Source organism: Scylla paramamosain, chromosome 18 (genome assembly GCF_035594125.1).
Source record: "Scylla paramamosain isolate STU-SP2022 chromosome 18, ASM3559412v1, whole genome shotgun sequence".
Taxonomy (NCBI): Eukaryota; Metazoa; Arthropoda; class Malacostraca; order Decapoda; family Portunidae; genus Scylla; species Scylla paramamosain.
Genome location: NC_087168.1, coordinates 6,216,788 through 6,243,532, shown reverse-complemented (window position 1 = coordinate 6,243,532; position 26,745 = coordinate 6,216,788). Strand labels below are relative to the sequence as shown.

The window sequence follows — 26,745 nt, the reverse complement described above, 5'->3', positions numbered from 1 at the left end:
CTCCTCCTCTCTTCTTATTCTAACATACTCATTCCTTGCCTCCTTATACTGCTCTCTATTATTTTCATTTCTTTGTTTCTTCAGTTTCTTCCAAGCTATATCCTTTCTCTTCTTAGCTTCTGCACATCTGGCATAATACCAAATAAGTTTGCTCCTTCTTATTTTATATAAAGGTACATACTTCTGCACACCCTCATTGTACTTTTTCAGAAGTGTTTCGTATTTCTCTTGAACTGTCTTGCCTTCCATAAGTACCTTCTAATCAATACTCCCAAAGAATTTTCTTAACTCTGTAAAATATGACTTTGCATGATTTAGTCTCCCATTTTTATAATCCTCCTTACATGGTAGAACCTCCCAATCTTGCAAAACCACTTCTAACACCACATGGTCACTTTTTCCCATTAGGCTTAAGTATTTAATGGTTGGACTGGGCTCTGTTTTTTTTGTTTTTTTTGCGAATACCAGGTTTAGCATAGATGATTCCTCCTCCCCTCTGTAACTTGTAAATTCCTCCACTCATTGGTCCATTGTATTCACCATTGCTAACTGTAGCATTAAGTCTCCACTAGTAGTATTTTACTGTCCTTCCTTATCATGTTGTCGAGGCACTTCAACACTTCCCTCTGCATTTGCTTGTGATCCTCCAGCCTCCACATATTAGTCTTTGGTGGCACATAAGTTAATATGATCCTCCTCCTTTTTCTTCCAATGGTCCTGATTGTTATACCTATGACCATGCTATTGCCATATTGCACTTCTTCCATATATATATCATCTTGAACCATTATGAGTACTCCTCCTCCTCCTTTTCCCTTTCTATCTCTCCTCCAATAATTATATCGCTCTTCCTTAAAGCTTAACTGGACTTCCTCTTTTAACTTTGTCTTGGTTAGGCACAACACATCTGGTGTATTTTCCTTTAAGTAATCTCTCACTTCCAGTACACCTGAAAGTAACCCATCTATGTTTGCACACATTACTCTTAATGTACTGCTTCTCCCACCACATACACATGCATGCGCGTGTGTGTGTGTGTGTGTGTGTGTGTGTGTGTGTGTGTGTGTGTGTGTGTGTATGATGGGATATTCTTAAGAAATTGTTGAACTTCAGAAATTTGGAGAGAGAGAGAGAGAGAGAGAGAGAGAGAGAGAGAGAGAGAGAGAGAGAGAGAGAGAGAGAGAGAGAGAGAGAGAGAGAGAGAGAGAGAGAGAGAGAGAGAGAGAGAGAGAGAGAGAGAGAGAGAGAGAGAGAGAGAGAGAGATTGGAGCAGTGGGGAACAGAAAAGGTACTAGTGTGATAGTGCCTTCAAGTAGCTTAAACAGAAGCAAAAAAGGAGGGCACAATGGATGACATGTGTTCATGAATCCACAAAAGGCATAGTTCCCAACAATCATGACATTGTGGGATCATATTATGAAAGTGGTTTAGAAAGCTTTGGAGATATGTTATAAAGAGGCTTTATAACATCTTATTAAAGACAAGGAAACAAACTGAAGTAGAATACAAAACTGAATAATCTAAGAAAGAAGCAAAAACCAGCAGTTCATGCATGTAAGTAAATCATCATACAATGGCAAACCTTTAGTGCTCCAATATTTTTGAATTTTTGTGATCAGGCTCTCAATTCCATATCCTGTGTGGGCAGAGACCAAAGCCAAATGTTTGATAGAGGCTTTGCTTAGGGGTGTTTTTTCTATAACAGCAATGAGGGACTCCCTCACTTTCTGCAGGTGGTTTTTACCATCAGCTGGAAGAAGGTCTACCTTGTTTCCCACAATCATTATTGGCCTGGAGGTCCCTGAAAAAAAAAAAAATTTGTCAAAATGTTTGGAATAACAACTCCATCATTAATGACTTTGCATTTATGCAACTTCTTAAGACAGAGTAATGCAATCTTTGACTATGAGGCAGACATCACTGGAATCTCATGTGTTTCATATTTCTCCCCGGAACCAAGCCAAGTCTGTTTCCCAACTAGCGAAAAACTCCTTCATTAAAAGAAAATGTCAAAATCTTTTACGATCTGACTCCCTTTGTGACTTCTGGCATCTAGCCAAAATTATCTCCAATAACTTTACTTCTTCTTTCCCTCCTTTATTTCAACCAGATGGCACCATTGATATCACATCTATCTATCTCTAAAGCTGAACTTTTTGCTCAAACTTTTGCTAAAAACTCTACCTTGGATGATTCAGGGCTTGTTCCTCCCTCTCCTCCACACTCTGACTACTTCATGCTACCTATTAAAATTCTTTGCAGTGATGTTTCCATGCCCTTGTTGGCGTAAACCCTCAGAAGGCTTGAGGACCTGATGGGGTCCCTCTTATTGTTCTCCGAAACTGTGCCTCGGTGTTTGCACCTTGCCTAGTCAAACTCTTTCAACTCTATCAACATCTACCTTTTCTACATGCTGGAAGTTTGCCTACATTCAGTCTGTTCCTTAAAAGGGTGACCATTCCAATCCTCAAACTACTGTCCTATTGCTTTAATTTCCTGCCTATCTAAAATTTTTTAATCTATGCTCAACATCTATCACTTCACAACCTTCTATCTGACTGCCAGTATGGGTCCATCAAGGCCACTCTACTGGTGATCTTCTGGCTTTCCTTACTGAGTCTTGGTCATCCTCTTTTAGAAATTTTAATGAAACTTTTGCTGTTGCATTAGACATATCAAAAGCTTTTGACAGAGTCTAGCACAAAGCTTTGATTTTCAAACTACTCTCCTAATTTTTTAGGGACACTGAACAATATTAAGTTTGCTCTGCCCCAATCAGAAATTTTAGAGAGATCAGAAATCAGGCATTCTGCGGCTTCTCTGAGTGAACTGTTTACTTCCTGAAGGGTTTGACATCTGTGAAAAGATGTGGAAAAGTACAGGTTGGTATCATTAGCGTAGGAGTGGATAGGGCAAGAAGTTTGGGTTTTTTTTTTTTATGTAGCAAGGACACTGGCCAAGGGCAACAAAACTCCAATAAAAAAAATGCCCACTGAAATGCCAGTCCCATAAAAGGGTCAAAGCAGTAGTCAAAAATTGATGAATAAGTGTCTTGAAACCTCCCTCTTGAAGGAATTCAAGTCATAGGAAAGTGGAAATACAGAAGCAGGAGGGGAGTTCCAGAGTTTACCAGAGAAAGGGATGAATGATTGAGAATACTGGTTAACTCTTGTGTTAGAGAGGTAGACAGAATAGGGGTGAGAGAAAGAAGAAAGTCTTGTGCAGCGAGGCCGCGGGAGGAGGGGAGGCATGCAGTTAGCAAGATTAGAAGAGCAGTTAGCATGAAAATAGCAGTAGAAGACAGCTAGAGATGCAACATCTCTAGAGAGGCTCAAGACAGTCAGTTAGAGGAGAGGAGTTGATGAGACTAAAAACTTTTGATTCCATCCTGTCTAGAAGAGCAGTATGAGTGGAACCCCCCCAGACATGTGAAGCACACTCCATACATGGACAAATAAGGCCCTTGTACAGAGTTAGCAGCTGAGGGGGTGAGAAAAACTGGCAGAGATGTCTCAGAACGCCCAACTTCATAGAAGCTGTTTTAGCTAGAGATGAGATGTGAAGTTTCCAGTTTAGATTTTAAGAAAAGGACAAACCGAAGATATTCAGTGTAGAAGAGAGGGACAGTTGAGTGTCAGTGAAGAAGAGAGGATAGTGCGTTGAGTTGATAGATAGAGGAATTGCGTTTTTGGGGCATTGAACAATACCAAGTTTGCTCTGTCCCAATCAGAAATTTTAGAAAGATCAGAAGTCAAGCGTTCTGTGGCTTCCCTGCATGAAATGTTTACCTCCTGAAGGGCTGGACGTCTATGAAAAGATATGGAAAAGTGCAGGGTGGTATCATCAGCATAGGAGTGGATAGGACAAGAAGTTTGGTTTAGAAGATCATTAATGAATAATAAGAAGAGAGTGGGTGACAGGACAGAACCCTGAGGAACACCACTGTTAGTAGATTTAGGAGAAGAACAGTGACCGTCTACCACAGCAGCAATAGAACAGTCAGAAAGGAAACTTGAGATGAAGTTACAGAGAGAAGGATTGAAGCCGTAGGAGGGTAGTTTGGAAATCAAAGCTTTGTGCCAGACTCTATCAAAAGCTTTTGATATGTCCAAGGCAACAGCAAAAGTTTCACCAAAATCTCTAAAAGAGGATGACCAAGACTCGGTGAGAAAAGCCAGAAGATCACTAGTAGAGCGGCCTTGACGGAACCCGTACTGGCGATCAGATAGAAGGTTGTGAAGTGATAAATGTTTAAGAATCTTCCTGTTGAGGATAGATTCAAAAACTTTAGATAGGTAGGAAATTAAAGCAATAGGATGGTAGTTTGAGGGATTAGAACGGTCACCCTTTTTAGGAACAGGTTGAATGTAGGCAAAACTTCCAGCAAGAAGGAAAAGTAGATGTTGACAGACAGAGCTGAAAGAGTTTGACTAGGCAAAGTGCAAGCACAGAGGCACAGTTTCGGAGAACAATAGGAGGAATCCCATCAGGTCCATAAGCCTTCCGAGGGTTTAGGCCAGCAAGGGCATGGAAAACATCATTGCGAAGAATTTTAATAGGTGGCATGAAGTAGTCAGAGGGTGGAGGAGAGGGAGGAACAAGCCCAGAATCGTCCAAGGTAGAGTTTTTAGCAAAGGTTTGAGCAAAGAGTTCAGCTTTAGAAATAGATGTGATAGCAGTGGTGCCATCTGGTTGAAATATAGGAGGGAAAGAAGAAGAAGCAAAGTTATTGGAGATATTTTTGGCTAGATGCCAGAAGTCACAAGGGGAGTTAGATCTTGAAAGGTTTTGACACTTTCTGTTAATGAAGGAGTTTTTGGCTAGTTGGAGAACAGACTTGGCATGGTTCTGGGTAGAAATATAAAGTGCATGAGATTCTGGTGATGGAAGGCTTAAGTACCTTTTGTGGGCCACCTCTCTATCATGTATAGCACGAGAACAAGCTGTGTTAAACCAAGTTTAGAAGGTTTAGGACGAGAAAAAGAGTGAGGAATGTACACCTCCATGCCAGACACTATCACCTCTGTTATGTGCTCAACACACAAAGACGGGTCTTGGACACAGAAGCAGTAATCATTCCAAGGAAAATCAGCAAAATACCTCCTCAGGTCCCCCCAACTAGCAGAGGCAAAACGCCAGAGGGACCTTCGCTTAGGGGGATCCTGAGGAGGGATTCGAGCGATAGGACAAGATCAAGATATGAGATTGTGATCAGAGGAGCCCAACGGAGAAGAAAGGGTGACAGAAAAAGCAAAAGGATTAGGGGTCAGGAAAAGGCCAAGAATGTTGGGTGTATCTCCAAGATGGTCAAGAATATGAGTAGGGTGTTGCACCAATTGCTCTAGGTCGTGGAAGATAGCAAAGTTGAAGGTTAGTTCACCAGGATGGTCAGTGAAGGGAGAGGAAAGCCAAAGCTGGTGGTGAACATTGAAGTCTCCAAGAATGGAGATCTCTGCAAAAGAGAAGAGGGTCAGAATGTGCTTCACTTTAGAAGTTAAGTAGTCAAAGAATTTCTTATAGTCAGAGGAGTTAGGTGAGAGGTATACAGCACAGATAAATTTAGTTTGAGAGTGACTCTGTAGTTGTAGCCAGATGGTGGAAAACTCGGAAGATTCAAGAGCGTGGGCACGAGAGCAGGTTAAGTCATTGCGCACATAAACGCAGCATCCAGATTTGGATTGAAAATGAGGATAGAGAACAGAAAAGGGAACAGAAAAGGGGCTACTGTCAGTTGCCTCAGACACCTGAGCTTCAGTGAGGAAAAGAAGATGAGGTTTAGAAGAGGAGAGGTGGTGTTCTACAGATTGAAAACTAGATCTTAGATCTTCTGTGCCCTTGCTGGCCTAAACCCTCAGAAGGCTTATGGACTTGATGGGGTCCCTCATATTGTTCTCCGAAACTGTGCTTCTGTGCTTGCACCTTGCCTAGTCAAAACTCTTTGACTTCTGTCTATCAACATCTACCTTTCCTTCTTGCTGGAAGTTTGCCTACATTCAGCATGTTCCTAAAAAGGGTGACCATTCCAATCCCTCAAACTACTGTCCTATTGCTTTAATTTCTTGCCTATCTAAAGTTTTTGAATATATCGTCAAGATCTATCACTTCACAACCTTCTATTTGACTGCTAGTATGGGTTCTGTCAAAGCTACTCTACAGGTGATCTTCTGGCTTTCCTTACTGAGTCTTGGTCATCTTTTTTAGAAATTTTGATGAAAACTTTTGCTGTTGCCTTTGACATATCAAAAGCTTTTGAGAGAGTCTAGCACAAAGCTTTGATTTTCAAACTATCCTCCTATGGTTTCTATCCTTGTCTCTAGAACTTCATCTCAAGTTTCCTTTCTGACTGTTCTATAGCTACTATAGTAGACAGTCACTGTTCTTCTCCTTAATCTGTTAACAGTGGTGTTCCTCAGGCTTCTGTCCTGTCACCCATTCTCTTCCTATTATTCATCAATGATCTTCTAAGCCAAACTTCTTGTCCTATCCACTCCTATGCTGATGATACCACCCTGCACTTTTCCATGTCTTTTCATAGGCGTAAAACCTTTCAGGAAGTAAAGAGTTCATGCAGGGAAGCCACAGAATATCTGAATTCTGATCTCTCTAAAATTTCTGATTGGGGCAGAGCACACTTGGTATTGTTCAATGCCTCAAAAACTCAATTCCTCTATCTATCAACTCAACACACTATCCTCTCTTCTTCACTGACACTCAACTGTCCCTCTCTTCTACACTGAATATCTTCGGTCTGTCCTTTTCTTAAAATCTAAACTGGAAACTTCACATCTCATCTCTAGCTAAAACAGCTTCTATGAAGTTAGGCATTCTGAGATGTCTCCGCCAGTTTTTCTCGCCCCCTCAGCTGCTAACTCTGTACAAGGGCCTTATTTGTCCATGTATGGAGTATGCTTCACATGTCTGGTGGGGTTCCACTCATACCACTCTTTTATACAGGGTGGAATCAAAAGCTTTTCATCTCATCAACTCCTCTCCCCTAACTTACTGTCTTCAGCCTCTTTCTTATTGCTGCAATGTTGCATCTCTAGCTATCTTCTACCACTATTTTCATGCTAACTGCTCTTCTGATCTTGCTAACTGCATTCCTCCCCTCCTCCCACAGCCTCAGTGTGCAAGAATTTCTTCTTTCTCTCATCCCTATTGTGTACCTCTCTAATGCAAGAATTAACCAGTATTCTCAGTCATTCATCCCTTTCTCTGGTAAACTCAGTGGAACTCCCTGCATGCTTTTGTATTTCTACTTTCCTGACTTAAATTTCTTCAAGAAGGAGGTTTGAAGACACTTATCCTTCAATTTTTGACTACCACTTCAGACCCTGTTTGGGAACTGGCATCTTACTGGGCTTTTTTTTATTGAATTTTTGTTGCTGCTGATGTTCCTCCTTCATAAAAAAAAAAATAAAATAAATAAATGAATAAATAATAATAATAATAAAATAAAAAAAAGTAACAGCCCAACAGTAGTATGTTTAAGCATGGTCAAAGAATGGGACTGGATCTGTGGGAGTCTGCCTTCTAGTTTCCCTTTTAGTTTAATTTTTCCATTTATGAATCTGTAGAATAGTTTTGGTTAGTCCTTGCATTTTTCTACTACAGTTACTGAATGCATCCCTTTTTCAAACAAATCAGTTTTCAAGCAAAATTCTGAAGTCATTATTGCTTCAATTGCAGTACTATAATTTGGTTACTTGATTTCAAATATTAAAAAACGTAGCAAAATCTGCCATTTATTATCAATTTATAGTTTCTATAAATATTTACTTCATTTTTATATATTTGGAGGAGAGACACAGAGTGTAAGACAGTAATTAAATCTTTGAAATAAGGTAAATGTGATCCCGTTGAAAAGCCTGAACATAAACAAACAGTTTTCCATGCTCAGGAGTAATTCCAAGCCACCTGCGGCTCTCTTGATTACCCCCAATGCCATCACTACTGCACAACTGCATCTTTTCCTGCAGCTTTTCCCAGCATCAAGATGTCCAGGTTTTATGATCACCTTCATTTCAGTAGTAAGTGGGTTGCTCCTCTCTTTGTCACTAGATTGGTGACAAAGAGAATACCTGCACAGTCTAAACAGTATCTTCTGATGAATTCTGTGTCACTAGGTTCATTCAATACATCCTTTCTGGATAAATAATTTATGAGCTGGGGATGTTGTGAAGCAACCATCTTTGCCGTGGGAGCATCTGTCATAAGCCGCTAAGACTGGGCAGACTGATGTCTAGGAACAAATTAATCAATTTTACATTGATTACTATGGGAAAGTAGTCTCAGTTTTCGAACATTTTGGACTTTGAACAGGAACAAATTAAGTTTGAGAACCAATGTTCCACTGTATATCCATTTCATATCCTTTCTATTCCTCTCTTTATTTTCACATATTCATTTCTCACTATCTCAGTAACCTTTATTTTTTTTTATTGGTTTCAATTTTTTTCATTTTTATCTATGCTTTGTCTCTTTTTTTCTTTACGCTTGCACATCTTGCACTGAACCACACCTGCTTTCCTTTTTCTTTAGGTTTGTATGATAGGACATATTTATTCGCTTCTTTCTCATATACTTCCATAAAAATGTCATACTTATCTTGCACATCATTTGCTCTTTTCAGCTTTACCCAGTCCATTTCTTCATAAAATATAAGATCATCTATATTCCCTTTTCCATAGTTTCTTCTATTTTCTTTGTATGATTCATCTTCTTCATTGACATCATTATCAGTCTCTATTTCTATCATCAGCAGCAGCAAGGACATAGAGATGGAGAATTACTAAGCCAGCATTTGTGATGAGGAGGATGACACTGGTGGTCATCACAGGTCAACCAAGTCCAAGGCAGCTCAAATTGTGAAGGTGTGGCTACAGGCCAAAGGGAGAGTCTGACAGACCCAGCCTTCAACAGTGAGAAGGTCCTCATTAACTTCTTCTTGAGGTACAACACAGTGAAGCCGAGCAGTGTTGCAGTAGAGCACTTGTTCTCTTTAAGCAAGAACATTTGTCAGGGCCAAGAGGAGCTTCTTGTTTGATAAAAACTTCATGTTCATATTTACCAAGGAGAACATGAGCATGTTGAAGTTTTAAACTTTCAAAATCAAATGTAGTTATTTTACTTAAAACTACTTTTCATAAGTGGAGAGACAGTATAAACATCAAATTTGACATTTTTTCTAAGATTTTTCTAAGTTTTCTAAGATAAAGATAAAAATAAAGATTTGGATTTATCAATTTTTTTAAATTTAAAATATCAATATCATTATCGCTAGTATCAGAATTTTTTATTTACTGCTTAATCAGTTATCATCTTATCAGGTGATAAATTTATCACCCTTTATGTAGGGGAGACACTGACCAAGGGCAAAAAAAAAAAAAAAAAAAAAAAAAAAAAAAAAAAAAAAAAAAAAAAGGCCCACTGAGATGCCAGTCCCAGAAAAAGGGTCCAAAGTGGTTGTCAAAAATTGAAGGATAAGTGTCTTGAAATCTCCCTCTTGAAGGAATTCAAGTCATAGGAAGGTGGAAATATAGAAGTAGGCAGGGAGTTCCAGGGTTTACCAGAAGAGTTCCATAGTTTATTGATTACTGGTTATTGCCAATAAGTTTATCATTAGCAATTTATTGGTTATTGTGATAATTTTTTTGTTATAGTGCCCAGCTATGCTCATTATTCACAGCATGCACAGCAAAGTAACGACATTTACTGACCTATTATATCCATTATATTTGGCCAGATGGAACATGGAGCATCTAGAAGGTCCACCACCAGCAGCACTAATGCCTTCTTCTGTTTAATGGGTTCCAACAATTTTGCATACATATTTGGGTCAACCTGCACATTGAGGGCTGTCTTGTGAACCTTCAAGAAGTAGCAACGCTGGCACAAAATGCTGCGTAATTCACCAGAATTACATCCTGCAAAGAGTTCCTTTGGGACAAACCCTGTGGGATTAAAGAAAGTAAAAGGAATGGTCTTTCTTGACTTATTTATATCTATAAAAAGTATCAAGAATAACTGAGCACCATAACACTGTGATTCCTAAGCTGGCTGAAATTATTTGATTGCAATTTTCTTGAGGTGATTATGTATAAAAACAACTCTATGACTCCTACCACAATTAATCACTGAATTATACTTATACCTGAGTACATACAATACATGCATAACCATAGAGCACTTGTGTCAACAATTAACCACTGTACAGTAATCCCTCATCACATTGGACACTTAAAATTCTTAAACTTGTCCACAATTTTGCAGTCTGGTATATCCTAAATTTAATCTAGTGACAGAACACAAATATTTTCTTTCTCACCTTCATACTATCACAGAACCTCATCCTCTTGACAATCATCACTGGTGCAAATAATCTGACCATAGCTTTTCAGCATTTCAATACAACAAAATGTATACACTACCAATGCCACAGTATTCAATGGGCTTGATGATGATGAGAGGTGGAATGTGCATCAATATGATGCCTCCATAATAGCTGAGAATACAGTTTTAGATTTTTATCATGTGCAACAAACTTGTATTATTGGAATAGAACAAACACTTTTCCAAGAAGAATTACAATGAAAGGATATTTTCCTTAAAGAGAAAAATATCTAGATCTGGTATTTTAGCCTTCAATAAACATACTGATCACATTAATGAATTATGAACAAACACATAACATCTAAATGCCAATTAAGATAACAAACTCATTAGAAATAGTGCTATGTATTAAGATCACAGTGAAAGTCATTATAAATACAGAGACACAATTCCTAATCAGTAGTTACATAGTGAAGCTTTAACTCATGATGTAGCACTGACACCGATCACATGGAGAGCTGTAGCTAATGGTAGCTACCACACAGTTATCATGTCTTTCTAGTATTTCCGCTAATGACTTGATATGTTTACTGATATGAATATTGATAGTTTTAAAGTTTGAAAATGAGGAAATGTGCTTCCATGTGCAGTAAATAAAAAATATATATATATGATAATAATTAAACAATTTTGTTTTACTCAACTATCTTTATGTAAGTATATAGTCTGAGATACTATAATAAAATAATCCTAAGCATATACATATCTACCTATTTATCTATCTACTCATCTATTTGTCCATCATATACTTACCCATGAGGGATGGCTGTTGACAGTGGAGGAAGGCCCCACAGCCTCCACATGGTACATCACTGACTGGACACTTGGGATCTGCTGAGCCTTGCTGCTCCTTAATTAAATGAAGGTCAGCAGCTTCCTTTTCTAGCAAGATATCATTAGGGAGATCATAGGTATCTTCATGTTCAACTAAGTTCCCTTTTGGTGTATCCATTTCCTCAAGTACCCCTTCATCATAAGCTCTCATCCTCAAGGCAATCTCTTCCGCAACAGAGACATTAGGTTTTGAAAAGTCCGAGTGTGAGTCCGTGAACTCTGACTCCACAGGATCTGAATCCACTACATAACTTTCCGGAATCTCAATCTGATGTGTGTGTGAATATGGAAAAATGACCTTAGACTCTTTCCTCTCTTCATCACTAGCTGATTCAATATAAACTTTCTCTTCATTTCTGACTATGTTCTGCTCAATGATAAGAGGGATAGCTTCTTTTCTTCTCAATGACTCTTCTTGCTGTTGTATTTGCTTTCCAATTCTATGCAATACAAAAGGATTATCTGTAGCTGTACTGTTTTTCACATGGGAGCTGTAGAGGATCCTTGAGTCTGTTAATCCCCACACAGCAAAAGGAACTTCTCCTTTTTTTAAATTACCCTCTTCAATCTGTTGCTGTGACACAACCACATGTCTTTCTTTTAAGTCTACATGAAGGGGCCTTGAGCAACACAATTCTGAGAATTTAATCAATGCAGAGGAGAGTTGGAGGGTTTGCCTTAACAATGACTTTGTGCAGCTTTGAATGTTGGCTAAGGCTAACATGCTTGAAGGAATGGAACTTGCAATTTATATTGATTCTTCTGCAGGGACTGTAAAAGAAATTAAGTTTATATTAGATGCAATAACAATAGATTTTCATACTGTGACAAATGACAATCCATGCTAATATACATAAAATAACAGAACCCTTCCCTTAGCAACTGCAGATTTACCCTGTGTACAATGGAAACTTGCATTTTGGCAATATACATTTACATATATCAACTGATTCTTCAGTTGACAGCAAATTTTCAAACTCTAAGATCTTTCATATTTAAAAAAAAAATTTCTTAGTTGCATCCACTAACATTTGTGTTGTTTTCATCATCAATAGCAACAGCAGCATATGTTGTACCACTATAAGGCAAAAGCTTCAACTAACTTTCTCCACTCATCTTCTCCAACTGACTCTAGTCCAGGTCATCCAGTAGGTGCTTGATGTACTTCAAGAATAAGACTTTCAGAATGCATCTCAGCAGTGGCAACACCACTAAGAGAGCAGTGTCAATGCTCAAAGGAACTATTCTGAAAATGGTTTCCAAATTTAAATAAAGTACCATTTTGTAAGTGCATGATGGACTGTAGACTACCAGGTACTCTTATCCTGTCCATGTAGTCTACACTTAATAATTACTCTCTTAGTTTATACTGGTGGAAGAGTAACAAACTTGGCTTTGCTGGGAGCATGAGATAAAGTTATGGAGCTTTTTCAACTATGTACGTTCACGGTGAATAGCCACAGTAGCAAACATGGTTACGTATAGTTTTGAAAAGCCCCTCAAGAGGTTAGTGTATGGTAGTTAGCTTGACTTCTGAAGCATCTATTGGAGAAGAGGTTCCCCCCAGTTGATGCTAGTTCATATTATTTATATAAGGATCTGAACTATACAATCTGTTTCCTCCACCCACAAGTCCTAGTTTTGTACCAAGTGAGGGGAAGGAGAAATACATTTGTACTACCCTACACAGAAATATCCAGAAATATTCTGAGTTTTGGTAAATGTCCAGGAGTATATAGTCCTGTCTCATCCAACTGACCTAATCCACACTGAAACTATAATGATTTCTTATCATACAAAAATCAAGCAAAACTTAATTTAAAACAAAACTAACTCTAAATCCTTCAGGATAAATAGGTCCAGGATGGTTCTAGCTCAGATAAATAAGAGCATCAGTGTAGCTATGTAAAACATCTTTAATTCCAACATTTCAGCACAGAGACTATGCCATTGTTAAGGAGCTATGGACAAATAACAGCATGTGAGAGCTATAATATATATATATATATACACAGTAAAATCCCTCTCATCCGGCATTCGAGTATCCGGCAGCTTCAAGTATCCGGCACATTTTTCCCTGAGCCCTAAAATCAATAAAAAATCAATGTGTACTAATAAAATCGATTAAAATTCTCGCGCAAGGCATACTTTGTCCCCTCGCCACCAGAGCGCACTGCTTCGCGCCACCCGCGGCCCACTGCACTGTGTTTACTCAGTGACTCAGTCCCGCGTGTGCACTGTTTATCGCCTGACGCCTTCATCATGCCTAATGTTGTAAAAAAGAGGAAGCGTGTTGTGCTTACACTTAAGCAGCTGATCAGATCAGCTGCTGATTAAGATCAGCTGATCTTTGTTATGGTAACATGCGTGAGTGTAGGGTGGTGATTGTGGACATAATTTCACTTCTATTCAAGTATCCGGCAATATTCAAGTATCCGGCATGTCGGCGGTCCTGTTGATGCCGGATAAGAGGGATTTTACTGTATATATATATATATATATATATATATATATATATATATATATATATATATATATATATATATATATATATATATATATATATATATATATATATATATATATATATATATATAGTTAAGATAAAACATGGGATTTTAATTATTGAAAAGATATAAAGAGGGCAGGCTGACTAGGTGTTATAAAGTTCAGGAGCAAATTCTCTGATGTACATTTATTCCAATATTCTAATGTCAGCACTGTTTGAGAATTCTAAAATTTTAAAGTAATCTTTCATAGGTGATAAGTTACATTGCACCAGGTGTTCCCTTACTGCAGAATGAGGTGGCGCAAGCAAAGGGCAGCCAGTCCTGCTTAGCTGGGCCTCTAACCCTGTGGGGCCCTTAGCAACCCAAACGTACCTCCCTTGCAGGATTTGAACGCCTGCAGTATGGCTTTTTTTTTATTGTCACTTTCACATATATTACTTGTGAATGATGAGTGCGTACATGTGTGGTGCTTTGTCTAGGCCACCTCATGTGGTATCGTCAGCCTGGTATATAGTATATAGATTTTTTATTTATTTATATTTTTTTAGGACACAATGAGTATCCCCAAAAAATGTGATTTCTTTTTACTATGTTTCACATTCAACAAAAGCTACCACAACATATAATTTTGTCTGTCAGTGACACATGGGCCTGATTTTGTCAATTTACCTAACACACAAGAGTATAGTGGGGACAGCATTGTTTTCATTTCTACCCAGTGCTGAAGTAATCCTAATGAAAGTAACCATGTTACTAATACTGCCTTTCAACAACTATTCCAAACTGTGAGAACACTAAGTGAGACAGTCCAGAGTCTTCCCACCCAAATTCTTCTTCTTCATACGACCTTAATCCCACTGTATTGCAGGGTCAGCTGCTCGAGTTATCCTTCTCCATCTGTTTCTATTCATTGCATCATCTTCTTGCACTCCCAGCTTGTTCATCTCTAGCTAAAACAGCTTCTATGAAGTCAGGTGTTCTGAGACGTCTCCGCCAGTTTTTCTCACCCCCCCAGCTGCTAACTCTGTACAAGATAATTTCGTCAAGTTGTAATACAAAATGTAATACAAATGAAATTCATTTTGGCTTAAGAGCTCCCTAGTAGTTGCTTATACATAACATTAAAAAGTAAATAAAATCAGTAAAACAATAAAACATGAAATCAGTAAAACAATAAAACAATAAAACATTAAGAAAAGAATCATTACATGAGCTATCATATACATGCAATATCGGGCTATTTCTGCCCTCATCATGAACCATCACATACAGTAACCATGAATACTTAAATCTAAAAATTATAGTGATGGTAGATGACTGAAAAGGAGAGTGCTTTTAGGTACAAATGACTTCCTATATCTGTCAGTACACTGCATGGGCAGAGCTAACCTTCTACCAGATTTTAGATATGTGTAACAGTTATGTAGCGGATGAGTGATATCTTTCATTATCCTGTCCACTTGTTTCATTGTACCTGTCTGATAGAGCTTATCTAATGATATGGTCTGTGCACCTAATTTTCCTGCCTTCTTAACAATCCTTCCCAGCTTATTTTCATCTTTACAGGTACAAGGACCTTATCCGTCCATGTATGGAGTATGCTTCACATGTCTGGGGGGTTCCACTAATACTGCTCTTCTAGACAGGGTGGAATCAAAAGCTTTTCGTCTCATCAACTCCTCTCCTCTAACTGACTGTCTTCAGCCTCTCTCTCACTGCCGCAATGTTGCATATCTAGCTGTCTTCTACCGCTATTTTCATGCTAACTGCTCTTCTGATCTTGCTAACTGCATGCCTACCCTCCTTCCGCAGCCTCGCTGCACAAGACTTTCTTCTTTCTCTCACCCCTATTCTGTCCACCTCTCTAACGCAAGAGTTAACCAGTATTCTCAATCATTCATCCCTTTCTCTGGTAAACTCTAGAACTCCCTTCCTGCTTCTGTATTTCCACCTTCCTATGACTTGAATTCCTTCAAGAGGGAGATTTCAAGACACTTATCCACCAATTTTTGACCACTGCTTTGACCCTTTTATGGGACTGGCATTTCAGTGGGCAGTTTTTTTTTATTGGATTTTTGTTGCCCTTGGCCAGTGTCCTTCCTACATAAAAAAAAAGAAGAAAAAATATCACTCCTTATTATGTCTCTCCATCTTATTCTGTCTCCCAACCCTCCTTCTCCCCCTAACCTCCCCCATCATTGCCTTCCTCACTGGTTCATCCTCTTCTCTCCTTATCATGTGTCCAAAGTATCTTAGTCATGCTTCTCTTATCTTCTTGATATTACATATTCCACACATTCCTCTTATATCTTCACTTTGTCTCCTTTCTAACAGTGAAATGCCATCTCACCATCCTCATCTCCTTTCTCTCCAGAATGCCTTCCTCTTTCTTCCTTAAAGACCATGTCTCTGCACCATACAGAAGTACTGGTCTCAACACACTTCTGTATATCTTCATTCTCAGCTTCAATGATATTTTCTTATCTAAGGTTACTCCACTCACTTCCCTCCATTTTTCCCATCCAGCTTTTACTCTTTGTCTAACTGCTTTTTCTGCTCCTCCTTCTGCAATTACTGATCCTAGGTATTTGAACTCTTTTATGGGACTGGCATTTCAGTGGGCATTTTTTTTTTATTGGATCTTTGTTGCCCTTGGCAAGTGTCCTTCTTACATAAAAAAAAAAAATATCATCCTCTGATGTTACATTTATTTTCTCATAACCTTCTCTGTTGCTTACCATTATCTCTGTCTTTTGTGTGTTCACTTTCATTCCCTTTCTCTCCAGGTTGCCTTTCCATGATAAATATTTCTCCTGTAACTCTTCCTCCATATCCGCAATGATGACTAGGTTGTCGACGAACAGCAACTCCCACAAGTCCTCATTGTCTCTCACATCCATCATTATTGTGTCCAACACTATGAGAAAGAGAAAAGGACTCAAAGCTGATCCCTGATGGAGTCCTACTTCAACTGGGAAGGATTCCGTTTCCCCATACTTTGTCTGCACTGTTGTTTTTGCTCCGTCATACATCATTTTCACTAGTCTTATCATCTTTTTTGGCACTCCTCTCTTTCTCAAACTCCAGTACAATACTTTCCTAGGCACCCTGTCATACGCCTCCTGCAAGTCCACAAAATACCAATACACCTTTCTGTTTCCTTCTAGATATTTTTCCTGTATCTGTTGCACAATAAATGTTGAATCTACAGTGCTCAACCCCCTCATAAATCCATATTGGTGGTTGTGTATTTTGACCATCTCTCAGTCTCCCTTCTATCACTCTCTCTAGTATTTTCAGACTATGCTCCAACAACTTAATACCTCTGTAGTTTTCACAACTTAAATATATCTCCTTTCTGCTTATACAACTTAACCATTCTACTTTCCTTCCAGTCTTCAGGTATTTTCTCCATGCTCCAAATCTTTTCTAACAATGAGTATGTCCACTCCACTCTAAACTCTCCCAGTGCTTTAATAATTTCTATTGTTACTTCAGATTTTCCTCCTGCCTTGTTAGCCTTTCCCTTCTTTATGGCTTTATCCACTTCCCTTCTACTTAAGTTGGGTATTGGCCCTTCCACTGGTAATGCTTCATTCAGTTCTTCATATTCATTTTCCATGTTTAACAGGTTTGAGAAATATTCCTGCCATCTTCTTTTTATGTTCTCTTCCATCATAAGAATGTCTCCGTTTTGGTCCTTTACTATTGCTACTTCAACATCTTTCCTCATTTCATTTCTTACCTTCGCTACTCTGTATATAAATCTTCCCACCCAAATAGAGAATCTAGATGCCCCTCATAGCAACTTACCCATCTCCAGTGATGATATATGCACACAGATCAGAGGAAATGAGAGAGAGGGAAGAGAAAAGGAAGAGAAAATCCTTTTATCATTATCAGAGGTCTGGGTGTTGATAATGTTGGTGAAGTCAATGGTGCTTTCAACCACATTAGTAACAACCTTATTGGTCACTCAGTGGAGTTCACAGATGTTTGTATTAAGAAAGAAAAGAAATTGTACAAGGTTAAGATTACCAATGATGAAACACAAAGTAGTCTACTAGATAATGCCAAAAACTTGTGTAAGACCCATTTTAAAGACATTTCCACAAGCAGAGACTTAACATATTCCCAGAGACAAATTCTCCTAACCAGATGAACACAAAGGTCACCACATACAGAACACAATAACCACCAAGGTGCCACAGGTTATGATTCTTAAGGAGCCAGGCCTGAAAGTGATGATAGGGGTCACAAGCCGACAACTGGTACAGTGGTACCTTGGTATATGTCCTGTTTGGATGCCAAAAAATTTGCTTGATATACAACCTTTGTTTGGAATATGACTCGTGTGTTAGAACTTGTATGGATCAAAATGAATCATGACACCGCACACTACCCTTGTTTATCTCATTCAAGGAACAATCTGCACTATAACTCTGAATTTTCATGTGATTTTGTTTTCACATAAATTTTTAGTAGATTTATTAACCATGAATTCTAGGAAAGTTGACTCTCCTTCCAAACAATAACATCTCCCTCCTATCTTCCCTATGCTGTCCACCTCTCTAATGCAAGAATTAACTAGTATTCTCAATCATTCATCTCTTTCTCTGGTAAACTCAGGAACACCCTGCCTGCTTCTGTATTTCCACCTTCTTATGACTTGAACTCCTTCAGGAGGGAGGTTTCAAGATGCTTATGCTTCAGTTTTTGATTACCACTTTGAACCCTCTTTGGATATGCATTTCATTGGGCCTTTTTTTTTTGTTTTCTCTCTTTTTTTGGAGGGGATTTTTTGTTGTCCTTGGCTGCTTTTCCTCCCCCCCCAAAAAAAAAATTGGAAACTAATTTTCAAAATGTATCTCAATTTCCTCACTCTCATTTTTCTGCTTGACCCTGCACTGGCCCAGTCAATACTGCATGATTGTTAATATGTTGGTATGCGGGTACTGTGACTGCATTATGTTGCCACAAAAACTAGTCCCGTAGCAGGTATTTTATTCACCATTGTATTATTGACTGATATTTTTGTTACTCTGGAAGCATATTAATTGTCATATTAATATGCAATCAAATAAAGCTTTATGTGCGACATTTGTACTGCACATATTACTACTAATTCAGATGGCATGTGTAGTTTGGAGTTAGTCCATGTGTAGTCCTCTGTGAGAGTAGGGAAGGCAGCAGGGGTGCTGACCATGTTGCCATGTCAGTTCTATCTTCATCATGGTGTCAAGCAGGTGCACAGATTGTGATTTGAGTCTACTCAACTTTTTCCTGTGCTACAGTGGGAAACCCAGGGATCTGTACATCTTATTTTGAGAGTACTTCCAAATCATTTGTGTTAGTGTGGTATGCTGGTGCAATATTAGGTTAGATTAGGGTATTATTTTTTATTTACACCATTATACTCTACAACATTGGAAATGTGATATTTGCATACCTTACTGGATTCTAAGAAACTTTATCTCTCTGAGTTTCCATGGAAAATCCTTAGTTTTCAAAATAGACACGGGCACTTCTCCCCAAAATTCCCTAAATCCAATCCTGTATGATAGGTTAAGTTTGGTTAGATGAGCATTGCTGAGGGAGGTCGAGGAAAGTGCAACCCCCAAATAGAATCTGAGGCGGTAGTCAAAAACTGGAGGATAAATGTCTTGAAACCTCCCTCTTTAAGGAGTTCAAGTCATAGGAAGGTGGAAATACAGAAGTAGGCAGGGAGTTCCAGAGTTTACCAGAGAAAGGGATGAATGACTGAGAATACTGGTTAACTCTTGCAGTAGAGAGGTGGACAGAATACGGGTGAGAAAAAGAAAGTCTTGTGCAGCAAGGCCACGGGAGGAGGGGAGGCATGCACTTAGCAAGATCTGAAGAGCAGTTAGCATGAAAATAGCAGTAGAAGTTAGCTACAGATGCAACAATGCAGCGATGAGAAAGAGGCTGAAGACAGTCATTCAGAGGAGGGGAGTTGATGAGACGAAAACTTTTACCTTGTCTAAAAGAGTGGTATGAGTGGAACCCCACCAGACATGTGAAGCATACTTCATACATGGACAGAAAAGACTCTTGTACAGAGTTAACAGCTGGGGGGGGGATGAGAAAAACTGGCGGAGATGACTCAGAACGCCTAACTTCATAGAAGCTGTTTTAGCTAGAGATGAGATGTGAAGTTTCCAGTTCAGATTATAAGAAAAGGACAGACTGAGGATGTTCAGTGTAGAAGAGGGGGACAGTTGAGTGTAACTGAAGAGGGGATAGTTGTCTGGAAGGTTGTGTTGAGTTGACTGATGCCAGAGTAGGGAGCCATTTGGAAGAAATCAGGTGAAATACTGTATTGGGGATGGAATATTTTTCACACTTTTATGAAGTAAGCTCTCAACAATCTCCCTTTGACAGAGTACAGAGCAGATTTAAATGTACCAAACATTGACTGTATGGTAGATCTGCAAACATCAGTTTGCTAGTTACAGATAGACTGCACAGACTCCAGTAGTTTCAGATCACAGGTGTAACCAGTGTTCCATACACAAGATCCATACCCAAGCATAGGTCTTATGTGTGATTTGAATAGAGTTACATAAAATTCTTGGAGCAACATACATTAGACTGTAATAAGTTGTTATTACAGCAGCTTTATGAACTGTTAACCTGACATGTGTATGGAGTCACATAGTGCTATCAGTGTAAATGCCAAGGTCTTTGTGACAATCAATGACACTCAGCTCATTGCCATGAAAATTATAGCTTTGGAGAGACCCAACATTATGCCGAGAGGTGACACCACTGACAGCTAAGGGTAACATATTTTGCTTGGTTTAAATGAAGTTCCCAAGACTTGACAATAGCATTAATGGGGAGTTTTAGGAACTAAACTGCTAGATGTCGTTGCTGCTCATCTAACTGTAGGAAAGAGAGCTAAAATATTCTTGTAGTAAATCCCAGGTGCGTAAAGATGCATAGAACACTGATCATCATGATACTATTGAAATGATGTATCGACTTTTCAATATCTGGTATGGATAATATTGAGAGAAAGTGGTCAAATTAATTATTTTTTTGTGTGATTATCGAGTAAACTGCTAGCATTATCTTAAATAAAGCATATTACAAGTATAAAAACTATTAATTTAGACAATGAAAAAGATAAAAAATCACACTGTACTATATAGTATGACAACCTACTCAGTAACATCGTGATATATGGCTCTAGTTTTTTTTGTGGGGATTTTAGCATCCCTCTCACGAAGCAAGCGAGAAGGCAAAGTAATCGAGAACCAAAACAAACATCTCTCAGGTGATCCTTGAGTGACAGGAGAGGAGTACAGGAAACTTTTTCACCAGTTTTGTGGTGGAGATGGGCACCACAGCAACACTCAACTTCTTGTCCAACAACGTGTTTCTTAAGTTCAACCAGCGTGGCCGAGTCAAGTGTTAGTTTTGGTTAGAGATACAGCATTACTATCGCCAGGACACTCGAGTTGCCAATTTTCTTATTAAAATTGCCGTTTCCATAAACTAGGAAGGAGAACTATGTAATTTGGACTTTTGACTGTCACAGACATGTTGCCTTTATGTTTACTGTCGTCTAGATTAAGACGTTTCCAATCAAGAGTGTATACATTTTGGAAATCTTAAGATGACCAAATAAATCTAAATGCTGATTCACTAGAAAATCAACTTATATATATTTGTTCATGAAAAGAGTTTGATTTTACTTGTGTTACTACTTAGAAGGGATTACGTAGAAAAATATATTATATAAGCCCATTGCATCTTCATGTAAATAGAATAACACTGTAGGTATATCTGATATTGCTTGTATGTGAGAGAAGAGTTTGTGTCTGTGCTGCCACCTGGTGACAACCACAAGTTCTGAAAACTCCCCATTGTGTCTGTCTCTCTGCTGCTAATATCACTAACTATTCAGTTGTTGGAATTGTGACAAATTCTCAGATAAAGTTTTTTGTCATCTGCAAAACATTTGCAGTTACAGTGAATATAGGATGACAAGAAATTAACATAGCTAAATAAGAAACAAGAATGGTCCCAATATGTACCCTTGATGAACTCCACTCATCACCTTCCTGCAACTGCTTACAACACTATATAATGAGACACAGTTCTACCAGTGAGCAAATCTTCAGTTCAGCCAAGCAAAGGACCACTGATGCCTAATTGAGATAGTTTTTTAAGCAATACAAAATGACTTACAACATCAAAAACTTTGGAGAAATCAAACATAACTATATCAGCTGTATAAATAGAGTCATACCATGAAGTCACATCATTATATGTAAGTAGCAACTGGTTATTAATAGCTCTGCCAGATCTAAAGACAAACTGGCAGTCTGAGAGCAAACCATTGGTCTCAAGGTACTGATATAAATTATCTGGTATGGTATCCTCCATTGTTTTGCAGCAGACAGATGTTAAGCTGATTGGTTTGTAAAAGAAGAATGTAATGTGAACCTTTCTTAAATAGCAGTATTATGCTGAATTTCTTCCTGTCAGATGGCATTGTACCTGACATAAGAGATTGAATAACTCAAAGATTATATATAGGAGTTTGGCTTGGGGAGGACAAGACTTCAAAAGATGAGGGTGGAATCCATCAGGACCCATACTAGAGCTTGTTGTATCCAGAGCAGCAAGCTTTTGGGCAATGTTGTCTAGTCTCATGTCTACACTACACAGTGATCCTTCAAAGAACTGATGGGGATATTGTGAGGATAAATAATCAGTAGTGTAGACAAGAAAAATAATCAGCAAATGCCTTGGACATTGACATACAATCACCAGTCAGCTGACCACTAGGCAACTTGATGGGTTCTATTAACAGGGCAATGACTTTTGCTTTTTCTGTATGCATGGAACTACTTGGAAGAAGGAACTCAAACTCCCAGTCAGTATCTTGGAAAAGTTTGTTGATCTGTTTATATTTTCCTCTGTTCCATGCCCTTTTAATACCACATAGAGACAGATCCTGTGTTTGTGAACAGAGTTCATGGTATCTGTGCAAATTATGTTGTATTGATTAATGGAAATAAAAGTCTGAAACATCTGGAAGCAGCCAGGTCTCAGTACTACCATAGATATCAATATTCTGCTCATGAATCAGGTCAGAGATAAAATTAACTTTATTCAGAATGCTATTGACATTACAAAAACATATTAAAGGGAAGAAAATAGTTTACAGAGGATGGCTGCAGGCCTACTAATTAAAAAAAAAAAATTGCCAGTACATTGCTACCATGGGATATGTCCTTAATCCATTCCAGATCCTAAGACATACACCAAACAAGACATATACCAAATAAATTTTTCCCATAAGATATAGAGGTAAAATGATTAATCCATTCCCATGAAAAAAAATCCTATTGTCATTGGCATATTATACATTACATTGATCAGGTTGTATAAAATAATTTAAGTATTGGTTAATGCTAAAATATATACTGTATTTGATGGCATATAAGATGCATCACCATTTCAGCAGGTTATATTCAGGAAAAAGTTTCTTTATGTATTTAAGTATGTAATGTTTAAAGCAAGCTAGTGGTACAGCTAAACAAAAAGCAAGCAATCATGATAGTAAAAATATCCTACATGTCCTAATATAAAATCCCAGACAGCATATATATATATATATATATATATATATATATATATATATATATATATATATATATATATATATATATATATATACGTATATGGTAATTCTTAAGAACAATGCACCCAAGATTATTTTCAATAAGGTGTGCTTTCAAGAAGTGTAAGTAGTATAGCTACATGTCTGTAAAGGTTTTACTGATTGCTCGTTGATATTAAGGTTACAATACAATGTTAAAGTTTCTCCAGTATTCCCGAGATCTGTCCTGCTTACCTGTCCGTGCTGAAGTTACACTGCGTGCATTCGTACGTTGGTTTACAAGCAGGGTGCTTTTGCGCATACTCCTAAGTCTATGGGGGGGTGTCCAGGGGGAGCACAGCCCCCCTGGTTAGGTTAGGTTAAAAGCATAGGTTAGGTTAGGTTAGGTTAGGTTAAAAGCATAGGTTAGATTAGTAACCTTAGGGGGGGTCCAGGGGGTGCACAGTCCCCCCGGTTAGGTTAGGTATATAATTATTCTGGCGTATTGGTTAAAACTTAAATTTTACCCCAATTTTTTTTATTCTAGGGAAATTTCCCTATATTTTCAAAGTCCATTTATCGGTCTTTTATGTCCCCCCCCCCAAAAAAAACCCGATTCCCCACGTGCCCTCAAGCTTGTTGGGGGAGAGGGGAAAAGATTAATAAGATATGTGTGGAGGTGTATTTCTTAAGAATTACCATATATATATATATATATATATATATATATATATATATATATATATATATATATATATATATATATATATATATGTGGTTTTATTATAGTTTAAGCCATTACACACTACGTGGTAATAACCTACCTCATTTTGTTCTTCTCACTATTCACATCATTTCTAATGATTACACTACTTGTCGGAAATTAATAATAACGCCACAATAGGCCTGGGAATGCACAGCGCTCTCAACTTTTTCTAAGTCCACAGGTAAACATAAATGGTTTATTGTTGCCTGAACTTCAGTTGTTAGGTTAGGTTAGGTTAGGTTAGGGTTTTATCATAGTTTAAGCCATTACACACTACGTGGTAATAACCTACCTCATTTTGTTCTTCTCACTATTCACATCATTTCTAATGATTACACTACTTGTCGGAAATTAATAATAACGCCGTGGGCCGTGGGTAGAGATTGGGGGACATTGGCTTAAACTATAAATTTATCATATATATATATATATATATATATATATATATATATATATATATATATATATATATATATATATATATATATATATAATCCAGACAGCTGTCATTCTTACTCACCTTTTCTTTCTTACACCTACTTCAGCAGATCAATTTGGCCCATAATATTAAGAATTTCATTCACTACAGGCACGGGTGCGTCAATATTTAACCCTGGAGGCATGTGTATCTGCTTTCTGTTGTATACATTTTCACCATAGAGACACACCAGTGACTTACAGAATATTGCTATGAGAACACCTCGAGTGCTGCTGCTGTTTCAGCACGTGTCCACTCAGGCTCAGGGCAATGTTTACACCGGAGGACAGAAAACTAAGCCTGTCAAGGAGGGACTATGATAATCATTCCCTTCTCGCTGGCTAAGTGGTTATTACACTGGGACACAAATTTCATTTGACTTCGAATTTTCGTACACCATATTCCTTCTCGAAAGCTGTTCGCTGCAAATCTGCTCCAACTTTCGGAGGAGAAAGTGTTGCGAGTGAGCGGTACCGCTAATTAATAATAATTGAAGGTTGGAGGAAATATAGCCCAATGTGATAACCGCTTCAAGTCTTTGTACTCTGCCGCGCTTTCATATATGGGACTTAATCTAGGTCTGGTAATATAAGAACATAAGTAAATAATGGAAACTGCAAGAAGCCATTAGTCCTATACATGGCCGTCCCTGCATGAAACATTGTAGCTATTTCCATTTGTCATTTGTTTAATCTTCTATTAGGATCCCTAATGACACGGCACTAATAGCCTAAGTTTATAACATTCATCTAGCACTCATTTTGAGAACACAGGTGGAAATAGGCAGGCATGTTTTCTATAGGAATAGTCATGCACGTGTAGGACTGACGGCTGCTTCTTCTAGCTTTACTTATTTCTATTTTATTTTATCTATTTATTTATTTATTTATTTATTTTTTTTATGTAAGAGGGACACCGGCCAAGTACAACAAAAATCCAATACAAAAAAAAAAAAAAAAAAACTCACTGAGATGGCAGTCCCCGAATAGGGTCCGAAGCTTAGTTAAAAACTGAAGGATAAGTGTCTTGAAACCTCCCTCATGAAGGAATTCAAGTCATAGGAATGTGGAAATACAGAAACAGGCAGGGAGTTCCAGAGTTTACAAGCGAAAGAAATGAATGATTGAGAATAATGGTTAACTCTTGTATTAGAGAGGTGGACAGAATAAGGGTGAGAGAAAGAACATCTTGTGCATTGAGGACGCGGGAGAAGGGGAGGCATGCAGTTAGCAAGATCAGAAAAGCAGTTAGCATGAAAATAGCGGTAGAAGATAGCTAGAAATGCACCACTGCGGCGATGAGAATGAGAATGAAGACAGTCAGTTAGAGGAGAGGAGTTGACGAAACGAAAAGCTTTTGATTCCACCCTGTCTAAAAGAGTGGTATGAGTGGAACCCTCCAGACATGTGAAGCATACTCCATACATGGAGGCCCTTGTTCAGAGCTAGCAGCAGGAGGATGGGGGTGAGAAAAATTGGCGGAGATTTAGAAGAGCAGTGATCGTCTACCACAGCAGCAATAGAAGGGTCAGAAAGGAAGCTTGAGATGAAGTTACAGAAAGAAGGATAGAAACCGTAGGAGGCTAGTTTGGAAATCAAAGCTTTGTGCCAGACTCTATCAAAAGCTTCTGATATGTCTAAGGCAACAGCAAAAGTTTCACCAAAATCTCTAAAAAAGAATCACCAAGACTCAGTAAGGAAAGCCGGAAGATCACCATGGAGTAGACGACTTTGACGGAACCCATACTGGCGATTAGGATCCCTAATGACACGGCACTAATAGCCTAAGTTTATAACATTGGTTGTGAAGTGGTAGATGTTTAAGAATCTTCCCGTTGAGGATAGACTCAAAAACTTTAGATAGGCAGGAAGTTAATGCAATAGGACGGTAGTTTGAGGGATTAGAACGGTCACCCTTTTTTAGGATAGGTTGAATGTAGGCAAATTTCCAGCAAGAAAGAAAGATAGATGTTGACAGATAGTTGAAAAAGTTTGACTAGGCACGGAGGCGCAATTTTGGAGAGCAATATGAGGGATCCCATCAGGTCTATAAGCCTTCCGAGTGTTTAGGCCAGCGAGAGTATGGAAAACATCATTGCGAAGAATTTTAATAGGTAGCATGAAGTAGT

General features: G+C 38.3%; 1 protein-coding gene across 7 annotated transcripts in view; it reads right to left on the bottom strand.

Moving 5' to 3' along the window:
• The window catches only part of LOC135109061 (nitric oxide-associated protein 1-like), an 83,514-nt gene extending 58,542 nt beyond the window's left edge, over positions 1–24,972 (bottom strand). For 2 of the 7 annotated variants that reach the window (XR_010272565.1, XM_064020080.1), the window contains exons 1-4: positions 24,819–24,972; positions 11,146–11,997; positions 9,720–9,953; positions 1,583–1,801 (exon numbers count right to left, since the gene is read on the bottom strand). Coding sequence is in view for 5 of the 7 variants with exons in the window: in XM_064020080.1 (XP_063876150.1) it covers positions 1,583–1,801; positions 9,720–9,953; positions 11,146–11,950 (1,258 nt within the window). In the remaining 2 variants the exon portion in view is untranslated. Of the gene's footprint in view, positions 1–1,582; positions 1,802–9,719; positions 9,954–11,145; positions 11,998–12,329; positions 12,473–16,474; positions 16,632–24,659 lie in introns of those variants that run through there. The other 5 variants (XM_064020082.1, XR_010272564.1, XM_064020083.1 and 2 more) reach the window with 5 other exon arrangements.
• Between the last annotated feature and the right edge of the window lie 1,773 nt (positions 24,973–26,745).